At 40.6% G+C, this 20,870-nt stretch overlaps 2 protein-coding genes across 2 annotated transcripts in view; both read right to left on the bottom strand.

The window, feature by feature from the left end:
- Positions 1-1,020: 1,020 nt before the first annotated feature.
- On the bottom strand, positions 1,021-14,418 carry plpp5 (phospholipid phosphatase 5). Its single transcript, XM_061818104.1, has 8 exons — positions 14,266-14,418; positions 12,313-12,388; positions 11,911-12,019; positions 9,606-9,696; positions 8,166-8,229; positions 7,956-8,080; positions 7,317-7,487; positions 1,021-5,661 (listed from the first exon to the last, which is right to left on the bottom strand). Exons 2-8 carry the CDS (start codon positions 12,381-12,383, stop codon positions 5,492-5,494), a joined length of 801 nt encoding a protein of 266 aa, XP_061674088.1. The 5' UTR covers positions 12,384-12,388; positions 14,266-14,418; the 3' UTR covers positions 1,021-5,491.
- Positions 14,419-18,724: 4,306 nt separating this feature from the next.
- The window catches only part of nsd3 (nuclear receptor binding SET domain protein 3), a 29,812-nt gene continuing 27,666 nt past the window's right edge, over positions 18,725-20,870 (bottom strand). The window contains exons 23-25 of the mRNA XM_061816582.1: positions 19,475-19,581; positions 19,182-19,386; positions 18,725-19,110 (exon numbers count right to left, since the gene is read on the bottom strand). Coding sequence (XP_061672566.1) covers positions 18,824-19,110; positions 19,182-19,386; positions 19,475-19,581 — 599 coding nt within the window. The 3' untranslated portion in view covers positions 18,725-18,823. The remainder of the gene's footprint in view (positions 19,111-19,181; positions 19,387-19,474; positions 19,582-20,870) is intronic.

Here is a 20,870-nt window from a genome sequence, read left to right as displayed (position 1 = left end):
ACGACAAACCCGGAAAGGGAAAGTTCAAACAATGATGTAGTATTTAGTATACGTCAATGGCCCAAACGAAAAAAAAAAATTGTAATAATAATAATAATAACATGGGCTATCTATGAACAACATATATGTATTTATTTATTTAAAAATGTATACTCAGTGTTAGGTAGTAATTACTTACATGTAATGAGTTGAACATAATTTGATTACAAAATACGTGTAACTAGATACCTTGATAATACTGTGCAAAAACGCGCTATTAAATGAGTTGCTTTCTGAAATGTACATGATTACAATACTATTTACATTTGAATAACAGCCGCAAAAGGTAAGACTTTCACTGTCACTTCCTCGTTCGAAAACTGACACTTGTGATTGGCTCTCTCTGGTCATGTGCCGTTAAACTCGAGTCTAAAATGTGACATATTTTCCCAAATGCAGTAGGAGCTCAAAGCACCATGTGGTAGTGCAGTTTATGGGTTTGTGGCTTGATATTTTGAAAAGACTTGAAACTCATAGTTACACTTTTAAACATAAACAAAACCCTGGCTTTTGAACGGTTTCATCTTTATAATTTAAGAGTTTCAGAGATTTAAACTATGTATTACATCTTCGATGTAGTAACTTGTAATTGTAACTACATTTTCAAAATAACGTATGTAAACAGATAAATAAGGTACACCCCATTAAGCTGTGTGCCTACTGTGATGCTAAGATGGTTAATATGTACATTCATTGTACTTTAAAGTTATAAAACAACTATCCAAAGTGCAATTAATTACCAGTGAAAACAATTATTCAAGTTTAGTTCTTTTACAGGTACAGTAGAATATTGTAATTTCATAAATTCAATTCAAGTGACTTATTTTACAAATTAAAAACAGTAAAACAGCTTCAAGAATTCTGACCTACTTTTGACATTTGAAACCAATATAACAGTTAAATGTCATTCTTTTGTAGTGAATACCTATTGTACAGGAGTTTCATTTTTTGAATTACTGAATGAAAATTTCTCCACAAGGGTCTCATTTATTAAGATGCATATGTACATGAGGTTTCTAACTCAACAAGGTGTTGTCACTCCACTTACATTTTGATTAAAAAAAAAAAAAAGTGGGTGGACGAAAACTACTGTTTGTATACACATCTAGAAAACGTCTGTTATTAAAGAAAAACGAATATACAAACTTACGGTATGTGGAAACATAATTTAGTGTGACCGAATGGCATAACAACATAACACAATCAGGAAAGTATCAGCATAAAAGTCGCAAATAACTACTTTAACAATGCTCCAGGGTCATTAAAGGCAAAATAAAGATCTTCCTGACAATCATAATAATAATAATAATGCTAAGAATTTGTACTTCACAAAACAGCATTAGGACAGATAGTCAACACCCTGAAACTTTCAGGGGAAGAAAAAAAAAAATTCAAATGTGACATCCCGCAAAAAATATATATGTATCAATGTGGAGACATTTTTCTTAATACACTGAGAAACATGCAGGATTTAAATGCCTACTGCAGTTGTTAACAAAATAGTCAAAAAAGGTCAAACACATTAAAAATTCAAGTCAAACTCTTCTTACATGCCCCAAATTAAGTGCAGCTGATCATAGAGTACACCATTAAAATCCTGCAAGAGGAACTCTACAATTTACATATAAATTATTAATAATGTTCAGACTTTCCGTCAAGAGATCACCGTGGTTCTGTATACATTCTAATTGTGTGTGTGTGTGTGTGTGTGTGTGTGTGTGGAGGGGGGTGGGGGAAATCAAAACTTTTTGTTTTGTTTTTTTAAACAAAAGCATCATGCTGATAATAATGATGAATCGCCTGGAATCATTAAAGTGAATGTCAACACATGAGAAAATGGAAGTTGTAGAACAAAAATGGAATGAAAAGCAGAAAAGCAGTGGTCATTTCACAAATTAGACAATGTTGGAAATAATAATAATAATTTAAAAAAAAGGCACAAAATCACTGCCGTGTTTGGTCTGAAAGCTTCTGTGATCAACGCGTTTGAGCTGGTATCACAGTGACCAGAAAAAAGTGCTTATACCCTGCAAAACCTTGGCTGACCTCACTCACAATAAAAAGGGTTTTCCTGATTTTTTTGTTCCCACCAACGGGCTATCATAGAACCCACAAAAAAATAAAAATAAAAATGTATCGTCATTCCTGAAGTGCCAACAAAACTGTACAGGATTTTTAAATCTAGAGCAGCAGGAGCTGTTACATTGTCACTTTCCTTGTGTTAAAAATGTGACAGCAGTCTGAGCTGCACAGTCTAGTTATTGTGGGCCTGAGAGATGAATTTTAATATTTGTTCCCAGTACCCCAATCATAAAAAAAAAAATAAAAGCAACAAAAAACAGCCCTGTGGATATTTGTTTCTCTGCTAATAAATGGATTGGACAGCTGTGCAAACAAAACACTGTCAAAAACAAACAACTAAGATTATTCCATATGACCCCATTCGGAACACAACAGGTCATTTAAATCAGAGATGGACAGGTTATTTCCTTTCATCAAACTTTTTGTAAAGGCATAGAAGCCAAACTAAATTTTGGGAAAAAATTTGATCAATTGTCTAACAAATATTACATTTATTTTTGGGTATTATGAGCATTTGTGGGGCAAATATGTGGGCCCCTTTTAATCACAATTGAGTCCAAATGACTCACACTTTGTGCCTTTGAGATGTCCCCATTTAACCCCCTCTAAAAAAGTTGAACTCTCATTGAACTTCATATTGTAAATATTAACTCTGCGACTAGCCAGAATTTCATCCTCCACTGAAGAAAGAAAATATCCCATCATATTCTCTTTAAAGGGGCAGATACTCCATCATAGCGACAACAATTTGAAGAACACAAGCAAAATGTTCACCATTATCATGAAAACAATATACATACATGATAATAATAACTCATCTGACCAAATAATTTAGTGTGGACAAGAAAAACATGTACATTTGGGTGGGATGGGGGTGGGATTTAGTATAATTTAACAACTTATCATACACCCACTGTAGTGAGCAGGGATGTAGGTCAGGCCAAAATCATGCGTATCCAATCAGGGGGGGAAAAAATGAAGGAACCACTTTAGGAGTTAAGATAGTTCTGGTATAAGTCTCATTACTCTGCTACATTTTCATGATTTTTATGAGGACAACGAAAGCACTTTCTAGTATAATATACATAATATACTAATAGTGACCAACTACCTTCATTTGGTTTTGGAATGGCATGAAAGGCCAGATGGAAATGTGCCGTGGTTCCATTAAAAGTAAGCTACAGTGAGTGACAGCATAAGCTTTAGAGGTGAAAAAAATAAAATAAAATAAAACAGCTAACAGGGTGATGTCAGTATTTTACAGAGGTATCTTATGCCTGCACATCTCTGTTGGGTTAATATTTCCCTTGAAGGTAAAAACAACCAAACAAACCCAGCAGCTGCTATTTTGAAAGACAGCTGTGTTCCCCCCCATGCCAACATTCCCGACCTCTCTTTTGTGCCCTCTGATGAGTAAAATTAACACCGCAGACATCCTTAATGTGGCGTGACCTTATCTAAATGGCCCACAAGCAACAGCACACATTTTATCCACACAATTACAGTTAAGATTAAACATGTTAAAAGTAATTGACCTCCTTTGCAACTAGGGTTGGGCATCGAGAATCCGTCTCCCGGGATGGTTCAAATTGTATATATCAATATATCATTTTGACATAGCGGGAATAAATTCACATTACAAGCTTAACATTGAACTAAAGCTTCAGCGAAGGTCAAACTAGCAACTTGACATCACAATGATGGGACAAAATTCACATAAAAATTCTCACACAGTAACACAAGCACGAACCTTAAAAAAAAAACAACTGCATGCTTAAAAGAGGAAGTCAAGTTAAAACTTGCACATGTAAACCAGTTGAAGTGATAAAACAGTCGTAAATAACCAACAATGCTATATTTAACTTTTATCCTAAACATGAATGAACATGGCGGAACGGTGGAGCAGCTGGAAAGCGTTGGCTTCACAGTTCTGAGGTCTCGGGTTCAATTCCGGACCCGCCTGTGTGGAGTTTGCCTGTTCTCCCCCTTGCCTGCGTGGGTTTTCTCCGGGCACTCTGGTTTCCTCCCACATCCCAAAAACATGCAACATTAATTGGACACTCTAAATTGCGCCTAGGTGTGATTGTGAGTGTGGCTGTTTGGCTCGATGTGCCCTACGATTGGCTAGCAACCAGTTCAGGGTTGTCCCCTGCCTCCTGCCCGTTGACAGCTGGGATAGGTTCCAGCACTTCCTGCGACCCTTGTGAGGATATGGGGCTAAGAAAATGGATGGCTGGATTAATGAACATTAAGTAAATTGGGTTAGTTACATACAAATTCCCTTCTGCTCATTGGTTTGAAATTCATACCTGTTCTCAGGAACCTCGAGTCTAATGTTTGTTCTAGTCTATACTGCAGACCGCTAAGAAAATGGATGTTCATAATTTGGACACCGATTATTTGAACCATGCAAACTTTTTTTGACCCAGCACCCTAAAACGAATCAGAATCGCATCCAAAATCGCTCAAATGCAGACGATACCCAACCCTATCTATAACTTGGCTTGTTTACTTCATGACACATTTTTGTCAACTTAATAATAGCACAACCAATTGATTTATGGCATCACAAGATCAATGGGCTGCCACAAAATGGTTATGTGTAAAACTGGAAGAAGCCGCTAAATGCTGGCATTTTTCCACATCGTTGATCTGCGTAAACAGCATCAACGGGATGGGAGCAATTCTCCACCTTCAATGGCAACGTCAGATCAATAACGGGCAGGAAAAGTGGCTGGTGAGAAGTTTGACAAATGACAGTCACTCCTGTAATTATCTGGATTGAAGGATGCCATGTTGCTATATGAAAACATGAATAATGGGTGTGAAGTAGCAGATAAATGTCTTCTGTTACAGCGCTGGGCAACCAAAGGCAATTTATTTTCATGCAGATATTTGGTCCGACATGAAGTGTCATATAGTAGAGAAAATACCCAGTGTGCCAGCCTAACCTACACAGTGTTGCCAAAGTGTTTGCCTGCTCTAATTTAGTTTCTTTTTTTTTTATGCATGTCACAGATGTTTCCACATCTTCAACAAATCTAAATATCAAAGACGACAAGTAAGTTACCCGTTAATAGGTTTAGGGAGTAATAATTTTTTCCCCCCACACAGAACCATTTAGGTTTCTTCGCCCCTAAATAATAAAAAAAAACATTTTAAAACTACATTTTGTGTTTACATCTGTTGTGTACTAGTAATAATTAAACAATTGTTTGATGATGGGTACATGTAAGTGAGACAAAAATGAGAGGCAAACACTTTTTCACACCACTGTAACAGCGTTTCTATGATAAACAGTAAAAAGTTCCCAGCCCCTAGAGTCACGATATGGATCAACAGCGCAAAGGATCCAGCGCAAGAGCCCGTTTTACATCGGCAGGATGTAGTTGGAGTTGGCTAGCCTGCATTCCTGTGCTGCGGGGACACCCTGTCGATGAGTCAAAGGGCGGTGGCAGTCGGCGTCCTGAAGCGCCGGGTAATGCTGCCTATAGCACAGCCAGGCGAAGATCAGGCCCAGGAGAGAGCCCACCAATACGTCTGCAAGAAGGAAAACAAGGTCACCGTTCTTTTTTTATTTTTATTTTCATTACATACTTTGCAGTTATGAGGTTCTGGTTTTAAATCTTGCTTTGGAAACAATCAATATAACAAATGAGCTTTAAAGGTCCACTGTCATGAAATGCATGATTTTTAGTATGTTATTAATGAAAAAACTGCAGCTGGTATGGACCCATCCGTTTTTTTCCACCACAAAACACGATTTTGACGTATTTGGATTTTTGTAATTCCCGCCATGAAAATCTTCGAGGGATTTGTTTTCGGGAAGAAGCAGGAAGTGACATACAGGGCAGTGGCGCACTCAAGCAGTCTCGTCCGTTTATACTAGTTTTACCTCCTGGAAGGTAGCTCTTTGTTCCTTTGTGTTAGCCAAAATGCCGGCTTGTTGTATTGCTGGATATTGCCTGAACACTCGGGAGGATGGATTCGCTCTTTGTCGTGAAAAATGGATTGCACAGGTGCAAAGGACAAAAGCTTCGTGGGTTCCAAATGACAGGTAGGTGTGTATACAGGTACTAAAAAAAAACGATTTGGGGGTGAGGGGTGTAATCCGTAAATCAGGGGTGCTAAATGTGTCGATCTGCGCATCGGAAGGCTTCTGTGCGGCAGCCACTGAAGGATGGCCTCTACAGGCCTTGTGGATTGCCACCGGCCTTTTCGGCCGGGGTGGCTCATCGCGGCTGGGCTGCGGCGGAGAGTGGATCAGACGGGGAGGCGGTTTGGCCGCGGCGTCGTTGTTTTTATCACCACCGCACGGAGGTGGATCGGGCGGGGAGGTTTGGCCGTGATCCGCATATCATCTAAATAAGCCTAGAAACAATCAGGTAATATGGCCCTGGTAACTTCACTCGGTTGTGAGTTGTTCTCTTTTTTGAAAAGAGCTTCTGTGTCAGAAGGGGTGCGTTCATCTCCCACAGTAGGGGGCACAGCGTGTTTTCAAGGCAAATGTCTGGGGTGACGTCACGGGCAGGAGATGCACAGCCAATATGGCGACCACTTGGATGTCAAATGAGACTTCCGCAACTTTGCGTATGGATGACGCACTCTTTTTCCGTGTAGACGTTGAAGTGAAAAATGTTATATGTATTTTTCATTACGATATCTATTTTAGAATGGTTATAGGAATGACACTTGGGCTTTAAATAACTGCCATATAAGTCATTATAGGTAGACTGGGGCAGCAGTAACTCATCTGTGATGCCTGCCACACATTCAAGGTATTTGCTGAGCAAAAGGTCATTTGGGAAAGTGTGTTCAGCGGATGGTCGATTTGGATGTTAATTTCTGCAGTTTTCTGGCTCACAAGGCCTTGAGGTAAGTATCTGATGTTTGAGAAAGGCCCGATAAAAATCCTTCTTCAGCTTGACAGCATCCCTCACCGTTGGTGTCGCCCAACGAATTTGAGGATTGCCCACATGGCAAGCACCAACCACCTTACTGTCACAGCTCAAGTCAGACACGTCACCAATGGAGGCGTGGAACATGCTCCACTTGGACTCGATTCCCCCCCCCCCCGTTATTAAAAGTTTAGAACTGATTTATAAATCCTCAGCAGTGGTACCCTTATTGTAAAGTGGTGATAACGCTCATTTGTTATTCTATTTATAAAGAGAAAGACGGCACCTTAAACTGACCTTGCCAGTGGTGTTTGTAGTCGCAGGTTCTGGAGAGGGCGATGGACAGCGCTACAATTAAAGGTATGAGGAAAACGCAGAGCCGCCATGCTCTGCCTTGACCGGCTGAGTTGAAGCATCGCAGCTTCCCGCCTATATAAAGGGAGGTGAAGCCCAGCCCGGCAAAAGCAACTAGGAAGAGAATATTAACGGATGAAAAGAACTCAATACACTTCAACAATATCATACATATATTATATATTACAGAACACACCAAAAATAACATACATTGGTAGCTTGAGGTAATGTATAAACCATTCATTGACCAACTTATTGTTTTAGGTTAGGGAGAAAATTTTGAGTTCTGATCGGTATTTATGGTTGCAGCAAACTTCAGAACAAGCAGCCGTTTGGCAAGAAAAAATAAAATCTGAATTTTTTTTATACCACGGATCCTGTTCAAAACTGAAGCCAATCCCAGATTACACTCTGGACTGGTCTCCACTGCATCACATGGCACATATAGCGACAGACAACCATTAACACCGTCACTGAGTGGGAGGAGAACCCACGCTGCCAGAGCTGAAATCAGCCAAGCAATCACTGACTCACTCCAGTAACAGGAGAAACTATGTCTAAAACTAAGTTATTAAGCCTCACATGAAGAATGTCCGCTGGGAAAACTCTTCCTCCCCTCCATGACCACGGCAGGATCACCATTGCAGCGTAGCTCCAGGTTCAGTTGGCCATCAGGGAAACAGCGGTAGAAGAAGTCTGGCCTGGGCCTGATTAAGAAACAATTGCTATTTCAGTATAAGAGTATAACAGGATAAGCTAACTTAACAGTATAAATTAATGATACTGTTTTACCTGCCCACAGCAAGTTTGATGATGTTGGTAACAACGCCGTTCAGCACCAGAGTCAAAGTCACAGCTGGATAACAGAAGGAAGGAATGAGGGAGACAAAAAGCTAAACAAGTACAGTGGTACCTTGACTTACAAGTGTTCCATCTTATGAGTCACTTGGTTGATTTTTGCTGTGTTTTGTGGGGCAAAATTTGTGATACGGGTGAAATTTGGATCCACAGCTGCTTGAGTGAAGTGGGGGTGGGGGGAGCAGCTAAAGCCCTGTAATTCCCTCGCACATGGAAGTAACACCCAAAAAGCACAAATACAAGATGAGAACATTCAAGGAGCCCCTGGTGGACACATCTCACAATTCACAACAAATGGGACAGAAAATGTGTGTGCTGGAATGGATTAATTTCAATTAGTTTCAATGTGGAAAATAGATTTTATATACACGACTGTGGGTGAAAAAACTATTTGCGTTGGCAGAAATATTTTGCCTGAAGTCCATCACATCCAAGTCTATACATAAACCCTATTTTTTTCCGAAGCAAAAGGAAATACCGGTATACCGTAATTCGAGGCCTATAGAGTGCACCTGGTTACAAACCTCACCCAGTACGTTTGTAAAAGAAATACCATTTGGTACATACATACGCTGCAGCTGTGGAAAAGCCGCAAGTGCCCACATTGAAACACGAGATATTTACAAAGAAAGACAGTACACAGAGTTTAATGCTAATGCTAGCGCCGCGCTAACAGAGCCATTTTAAAAAAAACATACTGGTAAAAATCACTGAGACATGGCAGTGACACGCTAGCCCAGTGCCAACAGGGCGGGACCGGTAAAAGTCACTTCCTCAGGACATATATTCCATCCGTCTCCTTCTTACCTTTTCCGCTTGAGTGCCCCCCTTGCGGCCATTAGAAAGAATGCACAAATTAACTGCATCACCGCATAAGCCGCAGGGTTGAAAGCGTGTGAAAAAAGTCGCATCTTATAGGCCGGATATTACGGTACATAATTATTAATATGGTGGAAGGGTGACCGACTGGTTAGGACATCTGCCTCGGTTCTGAGAACCAGGGTTCAAATCCCGGGCTCAGATGTGTGATCATCCCAAAAACATCCCCGGTAGATTGACTGAATAGTCTAAATTGCCCATAGGTTGAAAAATGAGTGTGAATGATGAATTTTTTATATGTGGCCTGCGATTGGCTATCAGTTCAGGGTGTATCCCACCTCTCGCCCAAAGTTTGCTGGGATAAGCTTCAGCACCCCTGCGACCCAAGTGAGGATAAGCAGCACAGAAAATGGATGGATAATTATTGTGATGTAAATGTAAATGTATTATTAAAATTACTGTTGACAGCTTAAAATTCAGAGAATTTGGAGAATATTAAGTTCAACAAATTTTCAAGGTCCCACCGTATTATGACTGATGTCGCATGATTCTCACCCAGTGACGCTTCCTTGGCATCGCCTCGCTCTGACTTCAGCAGGATGGTGAAGACGACGATGACAATCATGGGTGTGAAAACAGCCACACACTGATGAGGCAAATGAGAGGCAGAGTACAAATTCAAGTCAGGTGAAAGATGGAAACACAGTTGGGCAAAAAAAAAGTATTTAGTCAGCCATCAACTGTCCAAGTTCTCCCACTTAAAAAGATGAGACCTGCAATTATCATCATAGGTACACCTCACCTATTAGAGACCCACTCAAAACTCCCCTACGGCCAAGACCAAGTGACTGTCAAGGTACACCAGAAACAAAATTGTAGACCTACACTATGCTGGGAAGACTGACTCTGCAGTAGGTAAGCAGTTTGGTGTGGGAGCAATTATTAGAAAACACAGAAGACATACAAGATCACGCATAACCTCCCTTGAGTTGGGGCTCCACGCACGATCTCTCTCCGTGGGGTCAAAATGATCACAAGAAAGAAAAATCGCTGAAACACATGAAGCCGGGGTACCTAGTGCATGACCTGCAGAGAGCCGGACCAAATTAATAATGGCTACCATCAGTAACGAACTAAAACTGACTGAAATCCCGCAGAGCCAGACGTGCCCCACGTGATTCAACCAGTACATGTCCAGGCCTGTCTGAAGGTTGCTAATGAACCTTTGGATGATCTGGAGGAGGATCGGTAGAATGTCACAGATGAAACCAAAATGTTACTCGTTTTGTTTGGGGGACAAAGAATGTCGAGTTGCATCCAAAGATCACCATACCTCCTGTGAAGCATGAAGGTGGGAGACATCATGATTTGGTACAGTTTTTCTGCAAAGGGACCAGGACAATTGAGCTGTGAAAAGGAAAGAATGCGTGGGGCCACGTATCGTGCGATTTTGAGTGAAAACCTTCCCTCAGCAAGGGAATTGAAGATGAAAGGTGGCTGGGTCTTTTCAGCATGACAATGATCCCAAACACACTGCATGGGCAATAAAGGACTGGCTTCCGAAGAACCATTGCGAGGTCCTGAAGTGGCCTCGCCAGTTTCCAGATCACAACCCCAGAGAAAATATTTGGACAACGTTGAAAGTCTGTGTTGCTCAGCGATAGCCTCAAAACATCACTGCTCGAGAAGAGATCTGCATGGAGGAATGGGCCAAAATACAGTGAAGAAAAGGAGTATTTGAACACCCTGCTATAGTGCAAGTTCTCCCACTTAGAAATCATGGAGGGGTCTGAAATTTTCATCCTAGGTGCATGTCCACTGTGAGAGAGATCATCTAAAAAGAAAAATCCAAGAATCACAATGTATGATTTTTTTTAAACGATTTATTTGTGTGATACAGCTGCAAATAAGTAATTGAACACCTGTCTATCAGCTAGATTTCTGACCTTCAAAGACCTGTTAGTCCACCTTTAAAAGTCCACCTCTACTCCATGCATTATCCTGAATCAGATGCCCCCGTGTGAGGTCGTTAACTGCATAAAGACACCTTTCCACCCCATACAATCTGTAACACTCAAACTTGTATCATGGCCAAGACCAAATAGCTGTACAAAGACACCAGAGACAAAATTCTACAACTCCACACGGCTGGAAAGGGTCACGGAGAAATTGCCAGCCATCTTGGTGAAAAAAGTCCATTGTTGGAGCAATCAAGAGAAAATGGAAGAAGCTAAACATGACGGTCAATCTCAACAAAGTGGAGCCCCATGCAAGAAATCACCTCAAGGAGTCTCAATGATCCTTAGAAAGGTGAGGAATCAGCCCAGGACTAAACCAATGGAGTGGCTCCGTAAGAAGCATATCAAGGTTCTGGCGTGGCCTAGCCAGTCTCCAGACCTAAACCCAATAGAAAATCTTTGGCGGAAACTGAGACTCCGTGTTTCTCAGTGACAGCCCAGAAACCTGTCTGATCTAGAGAAGATCTGTGTGGAGGAGTGGGCCAAAATCCCTCCTGCAGTGCGTGCAAACCTGGTGAACAACTCCAGGAAACGTTTGACCTCTGTAATTGCCAACAAAGGCTACTGTAACAAATATTAACATTGCTTTTCTCAGGTGTTCAAATAATTATTTGCAGCTGCATCACACAAATAAATCGTGAAAAAAAAAAAAAATCATACATTGTGATTTCTGGATTTCTCTTTTTCGATCATCATGCACCTATGATGAAAATTTCAGTGGGAAAACTTGCAATATAGCACAGTGTTCAAATACTTATTTTATTCGCTGTACTTATACAATTAGTGGCTGACCAGATACTTTTTTTTTCTGCCCTACTGTATTCAACTTTGGAATCACTTACAAACATGAGTGACGTCGGGATGTGATCTTGCTCCACCCGGTGAAATTTATACAACCACATCTCCTCTGGCTGGATCTCGCGGTAGAAAGGCGGAAGGTGCTCCGTCACCCTGAGAGAGTGAGAAAAAATTGGTTCAAGGGAAACACTACCCCATTGATTTCACAATTTCACTTGCAGAAAGCTGTCCACTTGTAATTTTTGCATTAAAAACAAAAACTACAGAGAGGGTGAGCAATATGCAAGTTAATAATAGAGGGGAGACTATTTTGAGTATTTTTTTACCATGTTTTTAAACAAGTATCTGCACTTCTACTCAAATACAAAGTGTGAGTACTTGTATCTCCTCTCACGTGTGTGCTTTAAATAAATCCAAAAGGAACACGCAGGCAGGAGTGCACTTACAGGAAAACCACGAAGAGCGCCAAGCGGACGACGATTTCCGACAGAAAACCACGAAGGAGCCTCCTCTTCATTTTGTCTGTCAGAGTGGACCACATCACTTAATGGTTTATATCAACTTAAGAGTTACGTCAATAGAATATCAATTTTAAAACGTATCATATACCAATGTTTAAAGGTTTATAGTTACTGCAACATTGTTGCTTGTTTGGTAGCCCAATTGTGACATTTTATATGGTGTGTTAGCATCGAGCTAAAAGACTTTCAGAAGATAAAGTGTGGTAAGGTGGTAATTGGGTAATTATGTACAGTGGCCCTAAAATGCAAAACACAACAAACAGCAAATAACTAAACACAACGGCAATTAAAAACACACAATAGCAAATAACAAATCACCACAGGAAATTAAAAAAAACCAACAGCTAATACCTAAACACAAAGACAAATTGAAAAAAAAAATATCAAAGTTAAAAAAAAACAACAACATTAAGCTACCGGAAGAGTTTCGTATTGTTTGGGGTTAAGAGTTATCGCTGATTGGACGAGCAGAACTTGCCTGGACCCTTTGACCAAGAACTTATTCTTCCTCTGGCGTGGCTTTTGAAATTAGCATAGAAACATAGCCGCTATCAAAATTTTTTTTGATTTGGGACATATGACACATCTGATTTTGTAGCTCTGCTTTACACATCCCCTGCTAGGCTTCCTGCGCGGTCAACCACGCCGTGGTTCGAATCCACGCTTTCACCATCTTGTGTATTGGGAGACCAGTAATTCTGAACGTATTTAAAGGATTGGGAGAATGGGTTTCTTAACGTACACACGGCCTAGATTGCTCCCATTACACATACATATGTGATGATAGTGGATAGATACGCTCAGGACTAAATTGCAACATTCAAATAAGTATGCGCCCACTAATAACACATTTAGAAGTTGGGCTGCACGTACTGTCTTATCTCCCTCGCCAGTACTTACTGGTCTTACTGATCTACTGTTGTGTTTTTTGACTTGCCCGCATGTTTGCTTATTTGCGCTTCTTGGTTTTAATTTGCAGTTGTGTTTAATTATTTGCTGGTGTGATTAATTATTATTATCTTTGTATTTGCTGCTGCGTTTTATGTGGTTGCACCGCATGTGACGACCACCATTACTCAAAGTCACATAAATAAATTTCATACATTGATTGACTTTATAGCTTACATATGGCAAAAAGACATCTTTGCTGTTGTGACAATTACGTGCCAGACACGACATCCATCAATAATTTTCTAAAAATGAAAGTTGTTCGTCACCCAATTGCCTCAGATAATGTGGAGAGTGAGTAAAAGTTGATAATCCTGTTGCACAAGCATTTACTGCCACATTTCCCTTTCAAAAGGCTATGAGGTCAAAGAGTGAGTTAACGACATGGATGAATTTATGAAACGTGCTGTATAAATTTATTTAGTTTTGATGTAATTTAACAGCAAAACTGCAGATTTCTTTCCCAATCTATAGGCACCAACTGTATTATGGGACAAAAATGACAACTAGACCTTTAAGAACACGCAACACTGACACACGCAGGTTTAGGTGAAGCTCTTAAGTCTGTTGAATGCAGTGAATCATTTTTAGCAAATTGTTTTCAAGGGATTCATTTCTTCAGAAAGCGTTAGTTTGTCCATCCTTAACACGGAGTCTGCCGCAGATAAAATAGAAATGCAGTATTTTGAGAGGGGGAAAATGTGTACCATTCCTAAATTACACCGTCACATGCCACGACACTAATACATGACATATGAATGAATGTCACGTTAAAAGTGACATATGCCATCCATGCTCACAAAATATGACATTAATTCCAATCGCCAATTGGGCAGTAGAATCTCGATGCTAAGCTAGCTAGCTGGCACATCTGTCAAAAAAAAAAAGACGACTGTCACGCTCCCGCCTTACCTACGGATCCCGACTCACCTTTAATGGGGTCGTTTTCTTATCTCGCTATTTTCATTTTAACGCCGGTTATTATGAAGAATTAGGCCGCAGCATCTTCCCTCGTTTGAGACTCAAGAGACGCTCTAGCCAGTGAGCAGTACACAAGCGTGTCACTAAACTTGGAGTAAAAATTTCCGTTTTGTGCTTTTCAAAATAAAAACTCTAAACGGGAATCAATGAGTTTAGATCTGCCATTTAAATCTGTGGTGTCAGTGAATTACAATATCATTACTATTGTTTCTGTAGTAAGTATATTATTAAATATCCCATGTACATATTTGCGTGAATTTTAGTAATGCCAACCAAATTGAGATCTTGTTTTGAAATACAAAAATAGTATTTCTATTACTTTGTCTGACTTGACATATGAATGCAACTCGCCACGTCATGTTACGACTGTAGACGCTCATTTGTGTCAATGTCAGGTCCGTTTATCTCACTTTATAAATCCTAACTTTGCTTAAAAATGCTATGACATTTTTAAATAATTTTGTTATGGTAGTGATTGACATTGGATATTCATTACTTGGCCTTTTTTTTCATTGAATGGATTGAATGTTACTTTATTGATTCATTCAAGATATCCATCCATCTTCTTCGCTGCTTATCCTCACAAGGGTCGAGAGGAGATTGAATCTTACTTTAATGATTAATTCAAGATATCCATCCATCCATCCATCTTCTTCGCCGCTTATCCTCGCAAGGGTCGAGAGGAGTGCTTGAGCCTTCATTCAAGATATCGCAAATTAATTTCTGTTGATCAGTGTATCTTTCCTCCTCTTATTTAATTGTTTCTATTACGCTCATGTGACATTTTCTTTTATCGTGGTTATATAAATTTCAGGTGAAATGGTGGAGCAACCGTTTATAGCGCGTTGGCCTCCAAATTTTGAGGACTTGGGTTCAAATCCTGGCCCCAGCGGTGTGGAGTTTGCATGTTCTCCCCGTGTCTGCGTGGGTTTTCTCCGGGCACTCCGGTTTCCTCCCACTTACCAAAAATATGCATTAATTGGACACTCTAAATTGCCCCTAGATGTGATTGTGTGGCTGTGACAGGTGGGAAAGGCTCTCGGACTCCCCGCGACCCTCGAGAAAATGAATGGATGGATCTATCAGAAGACCAAGGTTTCGGACTTGGTCTTTGGTTTTTAAGGAAAGAGACTAAAGGTATGTAATAACAGCTAGTTCTGTTGTTTAATTGAAAAAAAAAAAAAAAAAAGGAAAAGTGTGAGAATTGTTGTATTATCGCTGTACGTGTTGGTATACCCTTTGAGCTCAAATATAATATAATACAAGAATGAGGCTGTTGACATTATGTGATAGCACGACACTAAACAATTGCGTCACTGAGACAGAGTACAGCTTTATTAAAGTCAAACTTCAGGCATGTCTGAACTCTTCCAACTCAACGTTTGAATGCAAAAGGGACAGAAGTCATATTTTCAAATAAAAAGACAGTCATGTACAAAAAGAGTTTCTTCCCAACACACACACACACACACACACATTTAGAAGCGGAATTGTACAGGCAAAAAATAAAATAAAAATAAAAATAACAAAAAATAGCGCGCCACAGTAACATGATTCTATGCAAATACAATGCAAGATTATTTACAAGGTTGCCAACAATATGCAGTAACACAGGTTGAACAGTAATCAATATGGTGCTCATGTTCATCCACGTTTTTAATTGAAGCAACACCAAGAGAGATAGATATGAGACCAGTTAGTAACCCAACCCAAACCCAAATTTCAGGAAAAAAAAAAAAAAACAACTGAGTGCTTTGCGGGTGAGTTTAGTACAACACTAATTCTCCTCTGACTACCTGTCAATCAAAAAAAAAAGTTATCAGAAGTGCATGAAAGGTGTTACAGCGAATAGAAACTTTGAAGCACAAGAAGGGTGTCTGATTCTAATTGTAAATTATTATTTTTTTTAATTTCAGGATGCTTTGAAAAGTCATTCTGAGGATTTCAGGGTGTGTGGAGGGCAGGGAGTCACTTAGCAGAGAAGAAGCATGCTGGCGGAGTGGGGGTGATTTTCCACCCATAAAATGGCACAAATGAACAAAACACTTGTTTTCTAAACAAAACAAAAATGATGCAACACACGAATGAAGCGTTCTAATACTGCCACTGTATTTGCAGACAGGAGAAAATGGCACTGCACAATGGTGTCATGCAATCGGCGTGTGCAAAGAAAACAAAGGCTGCTGCCTTTGTTAGATAAAGAAAGTACGATCACGGAACAGAAAATGCGTTGGGATGAGGGCGACTGTATGCGTTCACCTAAACAGTCACTTTGAAAAGACAAAGACCAGTTATGCCATTATGATTCAAGAACACCCCCCCCAAAAAAAGAAGAAAAAAAAAAAAAAAAAAATATATATATATATATATATGCCTATGGTGTGCAGTTGAAAATAACATGAATAAATAATAACATTCAAGTTGGGTCATAACATGTGAGTGTGAAAATAAAAGTGCCTTGAAATTGGATGATGGAGTTGAAAGAAAGTATTTCGGTGGGTATGTATACCACTGATGGGAAATACTAACAAATGAGACTTTTTTTTTTTTTTTAAATGCATGAGTTAATAAAGAACATAGAGATATGGGCCATGAAACTGACTGCAACTGGGACCCAGAATTTTTTTTCCAAATGTCAAATGGCCTCGCATCCCCCCCATTAAAAAAAAAAAAAAAATTAAAGTAAAAAACATTTTTTCTACATTGTGGTTGAAAATCTTCCATGTTCTGCAATGGCACTCACTCAAGTGTCTTAAGACACTGATCACCTTGGGAGGTGTAAAAAAAAAAAAAAAAAAAAAAAAGTTACTTCAGGAGCATGACAAAGGCTGAGGCATGATAAACATTCCAATACTGAACTGCTTTTAACAGCAAATACAGTGACGAGTCACTATACGAGCAGCGGCAAATGTGGAATCATTACACAGACGTAGAAAAAAAACAAAACGCACCGATTTCAGGTATAATTATGTGAACCCCTCTGATTTTGTTTTTTTCTTTTTGTCACACGTCGGTAACGGGGAGTACTGCACTGGTGTTCAACAAAGCAATTGGTATAAAATGTGGTGCAATAAATACAAAAGATTTGAAAGATGAGCAATCTAAAAACACTGTACAGTTTGTATTTTGTACACTATACTGGATTGTGTGTCTAGATACGGATTTGTTATTTCTTCAACATAAGAGACCGGCAGTTTTTCCAATTTTGCCCCCCAGATTTTTTTTTTGTTGTCACAACACAGTTTAAATTCTTATGTTACTACCAGAAGAAGAGGTATCCATTTAAAAAAAAAAAAAAACCAAAAACCACAAAAAAAAAAACAAAAACTACGTTCCTTTAATATACATTTCTGAATGTGTGTATCCTAACTAAAAAGTGTAGTGACATGTCATGTGAAAGTGCTGTTCAGAGAAATTTTGGCAAAAAAAATGGAAAAAAAGAAAAAATGAAAAGGTCACAGTACGCAAAGGTTACTGAAACACATCTGGGCAGTAGTTCCTACAGCCACGATGGAACTGAAGTCATCATCCCTTAAGGCTGATTTACAATACTCAAGATAGCGGTGCTGAACCGGCTGGCCCCTCCTCCCTCCCTTGAGCATGAAGACGGCTCAGAGAAAATGCGGAATTAAAAAAAAAAAAAAAAAAAACAAAAATTTAAAAATCAGGCGCCGCACCTCCTCATCGGTAACTACTTTACAATATTATGAGCCAATTATATACACGTGAATGAGCCAACGAAAAGTCACAAGTACTCGTGTAATGTTATACCAGTACACTATATACCATTATACAGTATTTCACCTTAATAGGACAATTTTCACAAGGAGGTCTGCGCAACACCTAAACAAAGAATCACACCACTCACCGAGATGAAGTGAGAAAAAAATCTGCTTGTAAACATTAAGAAACAGATACGTATATAATTATATTCATCTAGAGCCATAAGTATATCAAAAAACATGATTAAAGGAATGTTGGAATGTAGTGTGTGCGAGGGAAAAAAAAAAATTGCACAAAAGTGTTGCCCCTCCTGTTCGCCAAAGAGGAAGGGGAGGAGCGCGATACGATGACAGTTCACGTGAGAAGTGGCGTCGGGGCAGTGGAAGTGCGCGGGAGAAGCCAGCCGCGGCGTACAGCAGGTAAACGAGAGGAGGAGCGGCGTGGCGTGCCCTCCCCGCACCTCACTCCCGTCAAAGAGCCGGTTACTGGCAACACTCGGGATCATCCGAGGCGAGAACAAAACGAGGTGTTGGGTCTGGGATCTCAGCGCCGTTGTGTGTTAGTGGCGTTTTACAGCCAGAGGAGCGGAGGATGGTGTGCGTCCCTGTCTGGTACTGATCCAATCTCACCGCGCTTGCCACGAGAGGAGTTCTTCAACGTGTCTCGGCTCTGAAGGTCCAAAAAAAAAAAAAAAAAAAAAAAAAAAAACCTAAATGGAAAAAAAAAAAAAATTCTATATTCCCTTTAGCGAGCACAGGTAGGCGGAGTGTACTGGGAGTGCACTCTACAGGGAACGAGGTAACGAGGGCGCCACATCGTCTCTTTGCGGTTCCTCTTTGACTGCGACGGGGCTCAGAGAGGAAGTCGGGAGCGGCGCTGGAGCCGAGCCGGGGCCGGAACCCAGAGGACTGAGGGGGTTGTGGCTGGAACAACAGGGGCGGTCTTCCAGCGAGGATGCGGTGAGCGCCCCCGTCTCGTGGTCCCGGCAGAAGGAGCGAGGGCAGAAGTCGCAGAGAGACGAAGCCGGTGCGCCGCAGACGCTGCAGTCGTGCCACGGACACTCCCAACGCCCTGCGGGTGCGAAGATGAGTTCGGATGTGTTAATCTCGATCTTATTTTAGTTTGATAGATTTCATAATCACCATATGGTGGCTTGCTGAGGTTGAGACACAGTAGGTGGTACGCCTTGGGACACTCCTTTCTGTCACACATCACCAGCTCTCCTCCCTTTCCGCAGCAAAAGCAGAAGTACTCGTGCGTGTGTTTGCCCTCCATCCTCAGCTTCCGCCTTTTCTGCCTCAGCTTGGCGTTTCTGGCCTTCTCCTCTTTCTCCAGCACCACGGCACTCTGGGGTGTGAGATTCGGTAGTCAAGAGACAATGAAGAGGTGCTAAAAATGATTGGGTGCTCTAATAATGGGTGGAATGTGTGCTTACAGTTGGCTGCACCCCGAGGAAACCTGAGCAGTTGTCTGAACCGCAGTGGCAGGATGTTCTCCTGTTGCCCACACAGTGCAGGTTGTAATTGAACGTCATCTCGGTGCCTGCACACACAGACGGGCAGAAGCATTTCTTTAATCGTCTCTACAGCGAAAAGTGAACCAGTCACAAATCCGAGTACCGTAAAATTCAAACCGCGGGTGTCAAACTCAGGGCCCGGGGGCCAGATGTGGCCCGCCGCACGATTTGAATTGGCCCACTATGCGAAATCTAGTGTTTCCATTTCCATGATTTTTGTAAAAATCAATCCCAAAATTTTAAATTGACATGTATCATAAATGATCAAGTTGAGATATTACAAGCCTTTTTTTTTTACCAAACATGAAGAGTTGAAAAACAGGTTACCCTTGATTTCTGATTCGGATTCTGGTTCATAAATTGATCATGTAAGCATGATGAGATGATTAAACATTTTTATTGTTTCAATCAAAACGGCCCTCTGAGGGAAACCTGAACTACAACGTGGCCCGCGAGAAAAATGAGTTTGACACCCCTGCCTTAAACAATGCTGTGCCATGCTTATGTTGTATTTTCATTTCAGCACTGACAAATTCTGGGATATTATTAGCTTCTCTTTAAAACACAGAACATTTCTTAGTGTTCACATTTTTAACAAATCTGTACAAATTGAATCATGCATATCTGCTGTTTTTAATTGCAGTTTGTTTATTTTTGGGTGAGTGCAAGCTTAAATGTCAAGTGACACGTAAATCATAATTTTTAGTATGTTTCTCATAAAAAAAAAAAAGTCAGCCGGAATGGACCCATTCGTTTTTTTCCACCACACATCAGGATGTTGTTGTATATGGATTTTTGCATCTCCAGCCATGAAAATCCTCTTGAGGCATTTGTGTTGGAGAAGAACCAGGAAGTGACCTTTGTATTGGTTTAAACCTATTGCACCGGCGAAAAATTACTTTTTTTCCTCATCGTGTTAGCCAAAATGCCGGCTTGTTGTATTGCTCGATTTTGCTCGAACACTCGGGAGAATGGATTCACGCTTCACACTTTTCCAAAAGACCCGATTCGTCATGAAAAATGGATTGCACAGGTGCAAAGGACGAGAGCTTTGTGGGTTCTAAATGACAGGTGGGTGTGTATAGAGCTATTAAAAAAAATAATAGTTCGGAGGGACGACGTAATCCTTCTCTCAGAACGTAACAAAAGATCCGGGTCATAATTAATAAAGTACGTAAGTCAGGGGTGCTAATTGTGACGATGTGCGCGGGCGGGCATTGTTGATCGCCCGTACGGTTGCCGGGGCCGGCGTTAGCCCTGACGTGGAGGTGGATCGGGCAGGGAGGTGGTTTGGCCGCGTGTGAGAGGAGAAACG

The sequence above is a fragment of the Syngnathoides biaculeatus genome, chromosome 4 (genome assembly GCF_019802595.1).
Source record: "Syngnathoides biaculeatus isolate LvHL_M chromosome 4, ASM1980259v1, whole genome shotgun sequence".
Lineage (NCBI taxonomy): Eukaryota > Metazoa > Chordata > Actinopteri > Syngnathiformes > Syngnathidae > Syngnathoides > Syngnathoides biaculeatus.
This window is presented reverse-complemented; position numbering and strand designations above follow the sequence as displayed.